This window comes from Branchiostoma lanceolatum, chromosome 15, assembly GCF_035083965.1.
Source record: "Branchiostoma lanceolatum isolate klBraLanc5 chromosome 15, klBraLanc5.hap2, whole genome shotgun sequence".
Classification (NCBI taxonomy): domain Eukaryota; kingdom Metazoa; phylum Chordata; class Leptocardii; order Amphioxiformes; family Branchiostomatidae; genus Branchiostoma; species Branchiostoma lanceolatum.
The window spans coordinates 15,001-32,502 of record NC_089736.1 but is presented as its reverse complement, the minus strand read 5'-3'; the positions used below and the strand labels follow the sequence as shown (position 1 = coordinate 32,502).

At 45.8% G+C, this 17,502-nt stretch overlaps 1 protein-coding gene and 1 pseudogene across 2 annotated transcripts; one reads left to right on the top strand and one right to left on the bottom strand.

Moving 5' to 3' along the window:
- Window positions 1-6,331: 6,331 nt before the first annotated feature.
- On the bottom strand, window positions 6,332-15,032 carry LOC136420473 (lupus La protein-like). 2 transcript variants are annotated; one of them, XM_066407421.1, is made up of 13 exons: window positions 14,869-15,032; window positions 14,044-14,192; window positions 13,095-13,164; window positions 12,785-12,825; window positions 12,399-12,464; window positions 11,494-11,595; window positions 11,293-11,400; window positions 10,789-10,889; window positions 10,241-10,398; window positions 9,658-9,752; window positions 8,773-8,878; window positions 7,864-8,079; window positions 6,332-7,514 (listed from the first exon to the last, which is right to left on the bottom strand). In XM_066407421.1, the coding sequence occupies exons 2-13, from the start codon at window positions 14,179-14,181 to the stop codon at window positions 7,402-7,404; spliced, it is 1,314 nt and encodes a 437-aa protein (XP_066263518.1). In that variant the 5' UTR covers window positions 14,182-14,192; window positions 14,869-15,032; the 3' UTR covers window positions 6,332-7,401. The 2 variants fall into 2 exon arrangements, with proteins under 2 accessions (XP_066263518.1, XP_066263519.1); XM_066407422.1 differs by lacking the exons at window positions 6,332-7,514; window positions 7,864-8,079 and adding an exon at window positions 8,097-8,163.
- A 2,162-nt stretch (window positions 15,033-17,194) lies between these two features.
- Window positions 17,195-17,331, top strand: LOC136421290 (5.8S ribosomal RNA; annotated as a pseudogene).
- Window positions 17,332-17,502: the final 171 nt, after the last annotated feature.

The window sequence follows — 17,502 nt, the reverse complement described above, 5'->3', positions numbered from 1 at the left end:
ACAAAAGCTGGCGGGGTTCGAGGGGCGATCCACGATTAATCGGGGGGTGGGGGTATGCTCGTCTTTTTATCAACAAAGGAAGTGGAAAAAAAATGAAAGAGTGTCAAAGATCAAATATTCACACTGTATAGAATTTTTGTGTGAGCAGAAATAAGAAAATGACGGACAAAACTTATCAAACTCGAAGCAGACGTATGGCTTCCGCTGGCTTTGTTAGTCTCTGAGCGGCGTTCCGTATTCACGCCGTGCGCTATTTCTCCACAGGCCGCCTCTCTTCTTCTTCTTCTTCTTCTTCCGTATACTAGACAAAACCCCGCGTGGGGCATAGTGTCTAGGACTTTTGGTCAGAGGCCTTACCCAAGTGTGGCCGGTGGTGGTGGTGCACGCCGTCAACAAGAATAAAAAAAGTGGTGCAAAAAATAACAAACAAAGTAGTGCTGTACATTGCCACACTAGGTATAGGCTCCTCCCCTTACAGCTGGGTGAAGCCAGGGTAACCATAATACTTGGCCACCCCAGCTTTAAAGCTATCTGTAGTCTTGGTTTCGATAAGGTGTTGCGGAAGTGCATTCCATTCTATGACTGTTTTGGGGAAAAAGCTTCCTCGGTATGTTTCTGTCTTACAGGCGACTGTGGTAAAACGTTGCTGATGTCCTCTGGTTATGTTAGTATTTCTTGTGAGGATATTGTGGATGGGGATAGCAATAAGGTTATTGACAGCTTTGTACATAAGTGAAAGTCGGGCAACTTGTCTGCGCTGTTGAAGGGTGGGCCAACCGAGGGTTTGCAGAGTGTGTGTAATACTGGTAGTCAAACGGTAGTCGCCAGTGGCGAACCTGGCGGCACGCCTCTGTACTGCTTCTAACTTGTCCTCAAGTTTGTTTGTTTGTGAATGTATGCGTTTGTGGGGGTCCCACACAGAGGACGCATATTCAAGTTTGGGTCTAACAATGGACAAATAGGCTTGAGCTCTGATTGATCTACATGCTCCTCTCAGATTCCTTCTCAAGAATCCTAAAGTACTGTTTGCTTTAGCTGCTATATAATCTATGTGTGTATTCCATTTCAAGTTGTGTGAAAGTAAAATACCTAGGTAAGGGTGTTGCAATGTAGACTCAAGGGGCTCTGAGAACATTGTGTATAAGTGCTTAGAGGCTCTTTTTGATTTGTGTATGTGCAGAATCGAACACTTCTTCACATTAAAGCGTAACTGCCAACGATCCGACCACTTACACAATTGATCAAGATCCTTCTGTAGAGTGTGTTGATCTTCTTCCTTTCTAATGGGGTGGTAGAGTAAGCAATCATCAGCGAATAAACGAAGTTGTGAGGTAATCCCTTTGTTGATATCATTTATATATATCAAGAATAATAATGGGCCTAATACAGTGCCCTGAGGCACGCCAGACCTTACCTTAACGGGTTTGGACTTATCTCCATCCACCACAACTTGCTGATAACGGTCAGTCAACCAGTTCTTTATCCACTGAAGTGTTTTACCTCTTATACCATAATAATCTAGCTTCCTAAGTAACCGCATGTGTGGGACACTGTCGAATGCCTTTGCAAAATCAAGTATGGCCATATCAACTTGTGTACCTTTGTCAAACCAGGAATAAAGTCCGTGGAGGGTAGTAATAAGTTGAGACACACAGGAATGATTGGCCCTGAACCCATGTTGTGTTGGCAATAAGATGTTATGTTCCTCTAAATGTTTCATGGTAGCTGAGTACATTATATGCTCTAGGAGTTTACAGCACACACTGGTTAAAGAAACAGGCCTGTAGTTCGAAGGGTCACTCCTATCCCCTTTTTTGAAAATCGGGTGGATAAAGGCTCCCCTCCAATCCACAGGTACCTGTCCTCCCTGCAGCGATTGATTGAAAATAAATTGAAGGATGGGGCTAATCTCCTGTGCATACTCTTTTAATATCCTACAGGGTAGGAGATCTGGGCCTGCAGCTTTTGTTGGGTTAATCCCCTCCAACAATTTGCGCACACCTTCTAGAGTGACTACTGGCTGCAGCATGTCATGGTATGGGCTAGTTCCCATGTCTGGTACATTATTAGTATCTTCATTCGTGAATACCGAATCAAATTGTTGACTAAGGACCTCTGCCTTCCCCGATCCATCGGCTACGAGATCGTTGCCGCTGGCAAGGGGTGCAACCCCAGAAGTAGTCTGTTTTTTACTTTTGATGTATGACCAAAATTTCTTGGGGTTGTCCAAGGCTTCATCCAATATTTCCTTGAGGTATTCATCATGGGCTTTCTTTATTCTTCGTTTGACTTCTTTGCGGTAACATTTGAAATTCAACCAGTCTTGTTCTTGCATAGAATTTTTTGCTTTTTTGTAGAGTTTCTTTTTCTTTTTGATTGCCCGTTTTAGTTCTGCCTTGACCCATGGGCAGTGATGACGGCAAGACAATTGTTTCTGTGGTATATGCTTCATGATTTGCTGTCTGAAACCTTCAGTGAAATACTTCCAATTTTGTTCTACTGTGTAGTTTGCAGGTGTTCTATCCATAAACTGTTTTTCTAGCTGTTGTAGCCCCTCAGTCAGTGCAGTTTTATTTGCTTTCTTATAAATGTATACTGATCGAGGTTTCTTTTTATTAATTCTGACCCGTGTATTAATGCATGTCTTCACTGCCTCATGGTCGCTAATACCAGGGGCAGTGCAAACCTCCTCGACGAGCCCGGGGTCTGACACCAGGGCCAGATCCAGGATGTTGGAGCCACGTGTTGGAGAGTGAACCACCTGCGTTAGATTAGCGCTCTGAAACCGCCTCCAAAAATGCATTATTGATCCCCACCCCGTACTGGGGCGAGGGATCAATAAGAGGAGGGTCCGAACTCCAGTCAACACCTGGTAGGTTAAAGTCACCAAAGAGGGCAATGTTAGGAGGGAAGGATTTCCCCGAGATGTTATGTAATGAGGTTATCAATTCGTCCATGTATTGTGTGCCGGAATTTGGTGGTCTGTAGGCTGAGCCTACACATAGGGGGCGGGACCCTACTTGTTGGATAGTTGCCCACACTATTTCAGCATTTGTGGCGTCATGAATGGGGGAGGATACCAGGGAGGATTTAATAGCAATAAATACCCCACCCCCCTGGCTGTTCCTATCCTTACGGTAGATGTCATAACCTGCTGGAAATACTTCCCCATCCCCTATGTCGGGGTTGAGGTGTGATTCGTTTCCACATATAATATCAGGGTCTTCGGTATCAATCATAGCTTGAAAGAGTGCATTTTTAACTTGCCCTTGTATACTCCTACAATTCAAGGATAAGACTTGTAACTTATGTGGAGTGTTCTTACCTGTAGCTGCGTTACCTGTCCTTGGAGGGGGATATGGAGATGAAGTAGCAGTGGGGTGAAAGGGGGATTGAATACTAGCATTGGTAAGTGAAACATCCGATGTTGTCTTGTTTATTTGTGACCTAGGCTGCCTGGTCGGGGTTTGATGTGGGGTGTAGTCAATACTATCTGTTTCCAAGTCAGACAAAGGTCTGTAGAAAGACCCATCTGTATCATGGATCCAGGAGTTAGTATCAAATAGACTACTTGCAAAACTGGGCATACCGCACTGGTTACATACCCATGTGCATGAGGAATTTTGGTAGAACTTATAAAATTTATCACCAACACCACAACACTTTATATGTATCCATTGATCACATGTGTCACACTGCAGGGCTCTGTGTGTAGTGGCCACAGCGCGCCCGCACCCTCCACACGGGTATTTAACTGGCCCCGGGTTTTTCTGACGTCTCCCGACAGAATTAGGATCGCCAGCATAAACCCGGTAGGGCCCTTAAACCCCAGGGGCGCCGCCGCTCCGTAACGTACACTAAACTTTGGACTGAGTGGTCTTAGCAGCGTAGTCAACCCCAGGCCCGATAGACTGGGCGCTGAGGAGACGTCAGACAGAAAGTGGCGATATCCTGCAAGCACTATCGCGCAAAACAGCAAGCAGCATGAGAAATCAACATGGCCGCCGCGCCGCGACATGGCTGCACATGTACGCATGTTACAATTTACCGCACAGTACTCGCTCAAGAAGACTCATCGGGTGGCTGAAAAATGGTAGAAATTTGCCAAACACGGGGAATTATTTACGCGAGGAGTTGCGTTAATATGAACTCTAGGAGAATAATATCTAAATTTTGAACACTCGTATCGCGCTAACACAGAGTGAGATTGGAAAACGCTTTTCAGAACAGTGACTCGACTGGATGGATGCCCTTTCTAATAACACCAATGTCAGGCTACTACATGTAGCAGAATTGAAACATCAACAAAATCTCATTTTTACAAGGTCTCCAGCTTGCAATCTGGTTCGTGGTCGCTAAGGGCGCTGCTGCACGGCAGCTATGGTGTTCTTTTGTGATGGCATGTTGGCTTCGTCTATGAAGTTCACGAGTTTTTGTGCCCTTTGTTTGTTGCCATGGTAACAGTTAAGAACTCCAGAGTACGTTCTACGATCTTTTTCCATTTATGGCTAGTTTTACTACACTGTCCTCTGGGACTGCTTTATTCATCACATTCCCATTGTGTATTGTCAGACACTGTAGGTACCAGGATGTGTATTGCCCGAGTCTAGGTACATCGTGATGTGTATTGTTTCCCTGAAGGTAGATCAGCATGCATGTTGTGTATGGTTTTAGCGCGGGTTGATTGACAGATGTGTGTTTGGTTTGTTGTTTTTAAACCTCCCTGCTGTAAAATAGCCTTTTTGGCACCAAGCATGTCATGGTCACAGGTTCAGGTAGCCTGTGTTGCACCAGGTCTCAGGTTACAGGTAGCCCGTGTTGCACCAGGTCTCAGGTTACAGGTAGCCCGTGTTGCACCAGGTCTCAGGTTACAGGTAGCCCGTGTTGCACCAGGTCTCAGGTTACAGGTAGACCGTGTTGCACCAGGTCTCAGGTTACAGGTAGCCCGTGTTGCACCAGGTCTCAGGTTACAGGTAGACCGTGTTGCACCAGGTCTCAGGTTACAGGTAGCCCGTGTTGCACCAGGTCTCAGGTTACAGGTTCAGGTAGCCTGTGTTGCACCAGGTCTCACTCCCGGCCCATAGCTGATTGTCCACAAGCAAAGGACGATTAATCCGGTCTCACACTGTAGGTGGTCGAAAGCAGAACCTACTAGTACTTGGGCGAAGGTAGACACCACTGAACTGAAGTGTCACCAAACCCAAAGACGATATGGATATGGATCGCTAGAGGCCGCTACTGCACGGTGCAGAACCAAGTACAAGTACGCGCTTTAGTAGCGCCCTCCAACGGCGCATATACAAAGCACATGTTCTCAAGTGTCATTCGGTCAGTTTACGCGTATCATCAAGCCCATGAGTACATAATGCACCCCACATCACCTTAAAGGCTATTGCTACTGTAATCCATGGTTAGAAATTGGTCCAAAATGCGTCCGTTTGGAATGTTCGTCAGAAGATGCAATGTTCAACTGAAGAGCGGTCTAAACTGGAACAGTCCTACCTGACCGAAAATTCTACTATACTCTATAGCTCTACTAAGAGCCCCGGGGCGCCCCCCTCCCCACCTGTTCGGACGCCATCGATAGTTAGAGGAGCAGAACTTGCTGAAGAACAACAATCTAAAAACTTTTAGCGTCAATACAGACGTGGTTACAGACGTCCATACAGTGCTTCCACTGATACAAAGAGAAAAATCTAATTCCCTTGCACATACTCCCACAATGCTTTTGTCTTCGTGAACATTCCCGCCAAAAGTCCCAGAGGTCGTTGACCTTGTAAGAAACTCTCCTAAAACTATCATTGCGCGATGTTCAGAGCTTGGACGTTAAATCTGTGGCCAACTACCCTCACCGACGACAAAATCATATTCATAGCAACTATCAAACGGCAGAGAGAAGACAAGAATATCATGAGAGATACTGAAAACAACAGCGTAGACGCTCCGCCCTCCCCACCTGTTCCGCATTGTCCTGCAATATTGATATAAATCGCTAGTAGCTAGGACGGCGCTTTTGATCCATGCAGTGCAGGATGCTGGGTGCACTTTTTATTACGTATAATAGAGGTCGCTTTTGTCATTCAAGCAAATTGAAAGTTTTGGCAACATGTTACTGCAGTTAGAGTCTTGATGCTGGGGGGGTTGTGGGTTGTTTATCGTATTTTGTTACAGTTTGTTCAACTTAAATAGCCTGGAGGGCAGCGTTTTGCTTACATTACGGATCAATAGGAAAATGCTTGGATAACTGGTGGAAAAACAAAGTATGGGATAAAGTAGCAGACGTACACAAACAAGGTCAGGTTCACGCGAAGATAACACAAACAAGGTCAGGTTCACGTGAAGATAAAAAAAGGTTTTATTGAGATCTGCACAGACAATGTGACGACTACCTGATATCCCCAAAAAGTGGCATTTTGATGTTCTACCGATTATCATGAGAAAAAGTTGTTTCTCTTGCGGCTTACCTTTACATCTCAACACCAACAATGTGACATGATTCTGGTGTTTTCAGTGCTACGCAGACAAATCTCCCCCACGCCCAACAGTGGTACAAAAAGGCGCCAGGTTTCTGATGTTTCACAGCAGAACAACAAGTAGTTTTTATAGAAACTGAAACATCTGCTGTTTTCTACACACGTTTACGTCATCCTGTTTTGTCTGTGATCGACTCCGAATAAGGAGGAATGTGTTTTGGCAAATCTAACTAGGACAAAGCTTGATGACAGTTTCAACGAAAAGAGTTAAATCTAAATGACAAATACGATGACTTTTTTATATGAAACCATCAATACACAAAAGCCCTTGAATGAGCAACTTAAATCATGTCCATGTCTAACAGTTAAACAGTAAATTCTTTCAGGAAAAAAAATCAGGAAAAAGCAAATTTTTTGTATTATTCATTCATTGAGTTTCTTGTATGAAAATCATCTGGCAGGCAGGTAAGGACAATTGCCATATATGGATATAACAGTGTAGGACATTGTCATACAATGTAAGGGACATTACCATATAAGGATATAAGAGTGAGGAACATTGCCATATAAGGATATACTGACAAGGGCAACTGCCATATGAGGAAAGAACGGCAAGGGTCATTGCCATATAAGGTAAAGTGGATTGCCATATAAGGTAAGGTGGATTGCCATATAAGGTAAGGTGGATTGCCATATGACTGCACAGTAGATTGTAGGAACTACAGAAGAATAACTGAAACTTTGGTTATTTCATCACAGAGCACAGAAACTCCTGCGTGAAAAACAGCTGAAGTGTCGGTGGGTTTCAGTGTGTTCAATGTTAGGGGCTAAAGGAAACTTATACAGACTTTGGGTATCATAGTATGCAGGACATTCCATTTTCCTATAGAGGTAAAAAAAATAATAGCTCCCCTCCTGTGGGGACGTCTCAGTCTGCCTCCGTCTTGAGGTGTTTCTTGGCCGGCTCCTCCTCCTTCACGGACTCCTCCAGACGCCGCTTGGCTGAGGCAGACGTGTCGTCCATCTTCTGCTGCGCCTCACCTGCAGGGGAAACAGCGGTGTGAGACCAACTGAAGGTGCAGCGAGAACAGTGGTGTGAGACCAGCTCAAGATGCAGTAAACACAACAGCAAGAACAGCCGTATGAGACCAGCTGAAGGTGTAAGAAATAGCAGGGAGAACAGCAGTATGAGACCAGCGGGAGGTGCAGTATACACAGCAGTGAGTGCGAGACAAGCTGAAGGTGTAAGAAATGGCAGAGAGAACGGTGGTATGAGACCAGTGGTAGGTGCAGGAAACAGTGGGGAGAATAGCAGTGTGAGACCAGCTGAAGGTGTAGGAAACATACTCTCATCACAGATGGTCCCCTGACCTCTAACCCCATGACCTACCGTCGCTGCCTTCGCCGTCGCTGTCCAGTCGCGTTTTCTTCCCCTGGAATGTTGTGTTTCTGTCGTGGTCCCGGTCTCCACGGTAACGCCCGCGGCCTCCCCGACCCCGCCCCCGACCTCGCCCGCGGCCGTGTCCGAACTTCATCTTCTTCTTCTGCTGGCGGACTTTACTCTGGTTCTCGTAAACCTCCAGCCAGTGCTGCTTTTCCTCCTCACCTGTAACACAGGTAACACACAGGTAACATTAGTACACCTGTAACACAGGTTACATAAGTACACAGTGCTGCTTTTCCTCCTCACCTGAAGACAAAGATTATAAGACACAAATTAGACGCACCAAGCTGAGGCATTGAAAACAAACTCAATAATGCTACATTAAAAAAACACAAATTCTGGATACATCACCAATGACAGTTCTACCTTTAATAATTTTTATCCTACTGCTATTGTGTACAGTCCTTCCATGACCTTCACCCCACAGCTATTCTATGCTGACATTCCATGACCTTGAACCTACAACTGTGTGTACTGACCTAACATGACCTTCACACTACAGCTGTTCTGTGCTCACCTCCCATGACCTTGACACCACAGCTATTCTGTACTCAATTTCCATGACCTTGACACCGCAGCTGTTCTGTGCTCACCTCCCATGACCTTGACACCACAGCTGTTCTGTACTCAATTTCCATGACCTTGACACCACAGCTGTTATGCTCACCTCCCACGACCTTGACACCACAGCTGTTGTGCTCACCTCCCATGACCTTGACACCACAGCTGTTCAGTACTGACCTTCCATGACCTTGACCCTACAGCTGTTCAGTACTCAGCTCCCATGACTTTGACCCTACAGCTGTTCAGTGCTGACCTCCCATGACCTTGACCCAACAGCTGTTCAGTACTCACCTTCCAATACCCTGCAGGTCAGCTCCTCCCCCTTCAGCGTGACCTTCCCATCAGCCTCCTGGGCAGCTGCGGCCGCGGCCCCGGGTGTGGAGAACCTCACGGTGCCCTGGGGAGTGGGGGGGGGGGGGGGGGCCGAGTGGTGGTGAAGGGGGTGAGAGAGTCAGTCTTACAGGGCACAAGCAAGCAGAGGCAAGTACAGCACTGCCATTAGCCATTAGTGGCGTTGTTTGGGCGTAACAGTTAGGGTGTTCGGCTCAGGACTAGTTGGTCCTGGGTTCTAATCCTTGGACGTGCTGCCGATGTTGTGCATTACTTTCTTCTCTGAGGGGGGAGAGTAGAGTGTCAGCCTTACATGGTACAAATAAATACAAGTAGAGCAAAGTCCAGCATCGGCCATCTACAATGCACAGCAACTGCAGCCGCAAACAAATCTGTACCTTTGCGTACATGACACCACAGCGCTGTCTCCAGCTTTATAGTTCTTGGTCACACTCATTGTTTGGGAGCCCATGTTTTTCATTTTCGTTGTTAAATCTGTCATGTCAAGGTTACGAAAATACATGTTCATGTCATGAAGTTATGAGTTTTTGGATGGATGGGATGAAATTTTTATCCGTCCCAACCAGCAAGTGTACGTTCTGGGACGAATAGAAGGGACTTGTCCTGGAGACAGCCCTGCGGCAGTTGTCTGACAGAGAAGATGTAGTGCTTGCTTTCTCATATGTGTGGGGAAGGAGATATCCTCAAATGCGTGAGTGTCTGAGGGGGTGGGGATACCTGTAGTAGCGGTTTTCTCATATGTTAGTGTGTGTTGGGGTAACTGTTGGTAATTCTGATCTCTGTGTGTGTGTGTGTGGGGGGGCTATAACTGCAGGTAATTCTCACCTTTGTGTCTCCCTTGTTGAAGTCGATCCACTTGACGTCTCCGAACGGCTGGAACACCTTGGAGACCTCCTCACGGACCGAGTCACCTGGTGCACCTGTAGGGGGAGGGGGAACACAGACTGTCGTGAAGAGACCTGTCATTATTTATGTATTGCATTCCCCTCTCCTGGAAAGGTAACCGTCACTTCGGTTCACAGCTAATGGAGAAACTCTGACACCTGAGAAGGAAAATCCCAGACATGGCAGGGCACAGAAGTAACAGCCAACATAACTTTGCAAATCATAAAAAACTATCTACACTTTTTGATTTGGCCTGTCCAAAAGTAAACCCCGAACATAACCTCCAAACGTAATACAAGTTAGATGAACAAACACCTGAGAAGTGCAGAATGAACAAACACCTGAGAAGTGCAGAATGAACAAACACCTGAGAAGTGCAGAATGAACAAACACCTGACAAGTGCAGAATGAACAAACACCTGACAAGTGCAGAATGAACAAACACCTGAGAAGTGCAGAATGAACAAACACCTGACAAGTGCAGAATGAACAAACACCTGACAAGTGCAGAATGAACAAACACCTGAGAAGTGCAGAATGCAGCCCTTCGTATATTCCACGTCTTTCTGCTTCTCTTCCGCTTTTTTCTTCTCCAGCTGATCGGTCTCTTCCTCCAGTTGCCTCTTTTCCTCCTCCTTTTTCTTCTTCTTTTCCTCCAGTTTCATGTTGAAGTACTCGTTCCTGAGGGAAGAGTATCAAGTTTCATCATGGCTGTACGGCAGGGTACCAAGTTTCATCATGGCTGTACGGCAGGGTATCAAGTTTCAACATGGCTGTACGGCAGGGTGTTGTCAATAGTGGCTGTCAGTCAATATGGACCATGGTAAAACCCTACTGGTAATTCACATCAGCCCTACAGCATTGGCTATGGCTGAACTGTCTTATACGAGAATGGCAGTCTCTGCCACATAAGTCACATCTGTGATCCGACTCAGGTCTGCTGAACAGTTTGCCACATTCAGTACTGTCCTTCCTCTCAAGCATTACGCTATGAGTTTGATACAAGGTACACAAATACATTTTCTGTACATTTTTTTCAACTTTCACATTTCACAAAGTGTTGAAACCTACTTGAACATCTTCTTGACGTCTTCCCCCTTGTACTGGATTCCTTCCGCTTCCACAAACTTCTTAGCATCGTCCAGACTGCTGAAGGTGGCGAACACGGAGCCCTGCAGAGATGTAGCAAAATATCTCACATACATGTAGAACACCACATGTAGCAACCTGCAGAGATGTAGCATATACTTGTCATATAGAACATCGCATGTAGCAAATCACTCACACGCTTGTCATATAGAACATCACAATGTAGCAACCTGGGGGCATGTAGCAAACACTTTTCATATAGAACATCGCATGTAGCAAACACTGGGATTGTAATGTAGACATGGCTGACATGAACATTATGAAGGGGCAAACACTGATTTTTATATTCTTGATAACATCTAAACCTAAACCTACACCAAACCCCACAGCCACGAGTCATCTTCAGTTCATAAAACGTCCAAATCATAAGCCATTTAAAAAAAAATCTTATCTGTCAGATCAACAACTTAACGTCCTTGAACTGACCTTGAACTCCTTGTTCTCGTTGCGTCTCATAAAGACCGTCTCGACCTTGCCCTTGTCTTGGAAGAACTGCTGGATCACGTCTAAGGTGTCGTCCTGGTGGAACCCTTTCTGTAAGGAGGGACAGGGAAGGTTTTAGAACAAGAAGGGCTCTAAGAACGGGAGGGGGTCTTAGAACGGGGGGCATTAGAACAAGATACTTACACAGTACACGGTGCGAGCCTTGTTCTCCGACCTCCACTGCTCCGTGTTTTTGGGCAGAGACTTGCTGGGAAGTCTCCTCACCTTCGTCTTGTCTTCGCTCACCTGAGAAACGTTAGGAACAGTTTAACATTAGCAACGGTTTAACGTCAGCAACAGTTTAACATTAGCAACAGTTAAACATCAGGAACAGTTTAACATCAGGAACAGTTTAACATCAGGAACAGTTTAACATCAGGAACAGTTTAACATCAGGAACAGTTTAACGTCAGCAACAGTTTAACATCAGCAACAGTTTAACATTAGCAACGGTTTAACATCAGCAACAGTTTAACATCAGCAACAGTTTAACATTAGCAACGGTTTAACATCAGCAACAGTTTAACATCAGCAACAGTTTAACATTAGCAACGGTTTAACATCAGCAACAGTTTAACATTAGCAACAGTTTAACATCAGGAACAGTTTAACATCAGGAACAGTTGAACATCAGCAACAGTTTAACATCAGGAACAGTTTAACATCAGAAACAGTTTAACAACAGGAACAGTTTAACATCAGGAACAGTTTAACATCAGGAACAGTTTAACATCAGAAACAGTTTAACAACAGGAACAGTTTAACATCAGGAACAGTTTAACATCAGCAACAGTTTAACATCAGCAACAGTTTATTCTGAAGCAGAAGATTTGTTGAAAACTGCCACCATGAACAGGAGTATGGAACAATTATTTCATAACATTAGTGGTGTTATTTTTCTTCAAATGATCATATCAGTATTTGATAATTATCTTACTCTTCCTCATGCCACTTACACATATAATTATCATGTATAACAACAGATAGGCAGGCAACAACAGAGCAGTTATCATGCCTGCTAACTGATAACCATCAGATCACTCTCTCACCTCCATGAGCTTGCTGGGAGATTTCTGCAGAGCTGCACAGATGACTCCATAGTCGTCTGACAGGGCCTGCAACAGGAGAACACTTCAGGGGAGGAGTTGAGAGGAGGGGGGGGGGTGGGCTGGAACAGAATCAACACCTCAGGAGGGGGTTGGGGTACATCAACACCTCAGGAGGAACTTCTTCTGGGGTCAACAAACTCCCAAACTACACGACTGCTGCAGGTTTACAGACAAGTCTACTCTACTCTGTTGTTGTTGTTGTTACTCTACTCTGTACACAATCAGACGCCTCAGAACCAGGAACAGTAAATGTCTGGTGGGTTATGTTGTACATGATTACAGGTCTGAAGGTCATGATTACAGTTGTGAAGGTCAAACCCACTCACCTTGAGTCTGTTGAACTTGACCAGAGTCTCTAAAGCAACCCCTTGGGAGTGGAGGGTTAAGGAAAGTTCACATTGTAATACATGTACTTGTAAATCGAAATGCTATTAACCATTGACCGATAACTAAAAAAACTATTTTTTGAACCCCACATATGAAAATGTTCAGACCCTGTCAGCTAACCGGTCCATGTCACTTATGAAGGATACAGCCGTCGCCCCAAAGCCATAACTATGAAGTATGTTTAAACATGTAACTGCCTAACTAGCTGACACTGGTTCCTGTAACTTGCAAATTGTTTTTTAAGGATACAGCCGTCGTCCTTCTTGATCTCCCCCTGCAGGAAGCGATCCCGCGTCAGGTTGTGGTCCCCGAAGTAGTACTGCAGGAGGAAGGGTGGATTAGCGGGATTAGAACTCACACATTAACACAGCGCCACTGCTGAGTGCTGGTTTTGTATGATTGGTCTACAGTCTCTATAGTCTGGAATCCAAACCTATTTTATACAATTTATAGCTCCTGAGTCTCCTGTTTGCGGAGAGGAGCTATAATAGGTTTGGATTCCAGGCTGCTGTCTCTATATGACTTTTTAGTTGAGAACAAAGAACTTAACTGTTAACCAGTGATTTGCCAAACTAATGAAACTATTCATGAAGTCTGTGCGTTATGTCAGATTCTGAGGTTGTTATGTTGGGAAGCCATGTTTCCAAGTTGTTACATGAGGTTCAGGTAAATTACATCAGCCTGCTCCCTCTACATTGGGGTATCTTAAACAGTATAACTTCAGCATGTTCAGTGTGATAGTGATATATATTATATCTTTACCAGTACAACTTCAGTGTGATAATGATAAAATATAGATAATATTTTTAATAGTATAACTTCAGTGTGATAATGATATATATTATATCTTTACCAGTACAACTTCAGTGTGATAATGATAATATATAGGTTATATCTTTAACAGTATAACTTCAGTGTGATAATGATATACATGTATATTATATCTTTAACAGTATAACTTCAATGTGATAATGATATATATTATATCTTTAACAGTATAACTTCAGTGTGATAATGATATAGATTATATCTGTAACAGTATAACTTCAGTGTGATAATGATATAAATTATATCTGTAACAGTATAACTTCAGTGTGATAATGATATAAATTATATCTGTAACAGTATAACTTCAGTGTGATAATGATATAAATTATATCTGTAACAGTATAACTTCAATGTGAAAGTTTCTGCCCACCTCGACCTGCTGGTAGATTTTCCTCTCCAGAGCGGTGGGTTCCGCCGTGGTCTCAGCGGTCGGTTCCGTCGTGGTCTCAGCGGTAGACTCCGGCGTGGGTTCCGTTTTCGCGTCTGCTTTATTCTCAGTCTCAGCCATGTCTGGTCCTTCTGCAGGCGAGAGGAGTTATGGATTATGAGAGGAGTTATAATGTAAGTTATGACATACGGACAAGTTTCAGCAGCACAGGGGCTTTCCTGAAGCCCTTCAATAGAATGTAGACTAACAAACTATAGACAAAACGCATGTCTGCACAACTTTCACCAGTGAGTGCGGGGTTAGTAACTATGGTCTGATGAAATTGTTGAGCTTCACGTTTTGTTCTGAACTGAAGTCTAAATCATAACATATTGTTAACTATTTATTCATGTATTTTTCAGCATTAAAGACCGCAGGTTAGTGGTAACTGTGTCAAATACTTCTGATACAGGTTCATGTCCGGGCCTGTACCTAAACCTCTGTACCTGTCCCTGTACAGTACCTTCTACTAGGTTTCAGGGCGCATGGGATATAACGTTAAATTATAAAGCGAACTAGAGACTGAAACAAGTAGAGCTAACATGAGATTAGAAGATCAATGAAGGTATCCAGATTTATGTGAATTTACTAAAATCACCCCAAACTCAGTTAGAGTTACTTGCAAAACTAACTGAAAAGTGAAAGAGAAGTTGAAAGTACTGTAGCTTATTTAGCAAATTATGGGGAGGGGGGCATTTTCACCATAATATTTTTACCTGAAAAACGGCTATCTTACATCACCCAAAGTCCTGAGCAAACCTGACGTACCTTATTTTCACACTCGTCACAGAATCACCCCCGGATGTAGGCTCGGTCTGCACGGAAGCGGGACAGAGACGTTTTTATACAGCAGAAAATCGTAACCCGGACGCAAATTCACGCAACCACATGTGTTTGGGTCTCGTTCCCAGGTTTCCCCGGTCAGCATCACGGGCTGTGAAGGGGGGTTTGCTGTATACTGATATGGTGATATATTTCACTTCTCATCACCCTTTGCAGGCCCTGTTTCTTGCTGGAAAGTTTCGCCTTATATTCTTGTTCCAAATTCCAACATGTTATCTTTTTCTTGAATACGATATTAAAATTTTGATCATCCTACGAAGAAATGCAGGACCCAGTAAACTCTATATGAGACTCATTCTGCGTCACTGGATCGGAGTGAGTCTCGTGCAGGGTTTCAGCAAGTCGATAAATGTCGGGTTAATTATTATTATTGTTATTATTGGGTAGGCCAAATACTCTCTTTCTGAAGCCAGTGGCTGAATTGCGAGGAGCGCACATTTGGCGGGGCTAGATCGCAAGGGTCTTTCACACTTCCCAGAAGTACTTGTGCTGGGATCCGGAAACGGATATTCTCCAGGCGACAACAGTAAATATAAGCCGAAAAGTTGCAAACAAAGTAGAAGAAAACTCCAGAGCATTACCTCATACAACAACAGCTGTACCAGCTTGGACCAGGCCAAATGTGTTTTTTCACGGGGATGTAAACATTGCCACATCAAAACTCTTTGTCATTAATTCCTATGCATACGTAGACCAGCACTATTTCATTACCTAGTAGATCGACAGCTCTTCTAAAATAATTGTTATGGTGCTCACCTCACCGTTTCAGACTGTACTTATACGCGTAAAAACGTCTATCTCTGTTGGACCAATCCTGCATCATTAATTCAGCTTTTTTGACGGTCATGTTTTAGCGCCTTCTGTCTCTCAGTCCGCCAACTGCAGTATTGTGAACCGTGATCAACCGCACCGTTGTAAGGATCATAGGATACACCAAGCAGGTCGTGTAAAGACTCCTTGGATAAACTAAATCAAAATGGCATCGGGAAGGAGACACACCAGGACTCTTTTGAAAACCGATGGTGGGTAAAGAATTTCCCAAAGTGAAGGAACTGTCACGGTATAACACACAGTTTGCGCGCGGGTTTCAAATGTATTTCGAGTTCTGACGTGTCTCCTTTCAAATATCATTTTGATTTGGTTTACCAAAGCAGGCTCTACAATACCTGCTTGGTGCTACTACCGATTGAATGGTTTAGTGAGGCCAGTCGATCGGCCCCTCGGGCCGGCAACGGTCTGGAGGAGCGCCGAGAAGCCGATCAAACTTGACCATTTAGAGGAAGTAAAAGTCGTAACAAGGTTTCCGTAGGTGAACCTGCGGAAGGATCATTACCGAAACGAAGAAGCGAGACGCTCGCGTCGTCGACTTCACACAAACTCGTGGCAAGGAGCGGGCTCTGGTGCCCCCGGCCTCCCGCTCCGACCCTAACTCTTCCTTACCGCCTCGACAAGGTGGCGCTCCGACGGCCGCTCTCGCGCCAATCGCTCCTCCTCCTTCGCGGAGGGAGGAGCGCCGGCGGAGAGCCAGGAGTGCCCATGCCGACCCGCTTGGCGGCGGGACCCGGCAGCCCCCTTGGAACGTTGGTCGGGCGCCTTCAGCTGCAGTGTGAGCCCGTCGTTCCCTATACCCTGCTAAACCAGCGAGCCTCCCCGAGTAGCCTGGTCGAGGACGGAGTCAGGTCCTCCCGGCGAAAAGGTTTGGGCGGGCGAGCGCAAGTGGGGGCACCTATATCCTGGCGGAGGGGCGTCGCGTCGTGGGTTTGCGCGGAATGGGGTTGAGTTGCTAGTCTCACGGCGGGGCCTAGGTGAGACGACTCCTCCCCGGCACCCCGGCGCGGCGTTTCGGTCTCTGACTCGATGCAATCCATCTTGCGGACGAGTGACCTGTGACGCGTCCAAACTTCGAGCGGGCGTCCCGCGGTCCAAGGCCTCCTTTGGGCAGAGGGGAGGACTGCTCTCGGTCGCCGCCGGCTAACCACCGGCGGTCTCGACCGACTGCTCCACTCCCCGAGGTGTTCAAGAGAAAGGCGGGCGCAATCGACCCCTCGGCTCTCTTTCCCGGCTCGGGCCGGCCGGCCGGGTTTTGTCGAGGGGGCGCAGCGGTCTTCGCGGCGGGTTCCGGTTCGCGGAGCGACCCCCGGCCCTTCCGCTCGTTCGCCGTCCTTCACTCCGAAGGGCGCCTTCTTCCCGTCTCTGAAACGACGGTGCCGAGAGGCAAAGACAAGCTTTCGATGCGAAACGAAAAAGAAAAACGACAAAGCGGTGGATCACTCAGCTCGTGTGTCGATGAAGAACGCAGCCAGCTGCGAGAAGTAATGTGAATTGCAGGACACATTGATCATCGACTCTTCTAACGCACTCTGTGGCCCCACGTCTGGCTGAGGGTCGGTTTTACCTTCAATCGCGTCGCGCCGCTCCATCTCTCCTCATCTCGCCCTCGGGCGCAGAGAGAGACTGCGGTCGCGGCGCGCGGCTGGGGGTCTCTGTCGAAGCTGGCGGCTTTACACGGCGATCGATAGAAGCTTCGTCCCCCGAAGGACAGATTTTCACAGTTCCCTC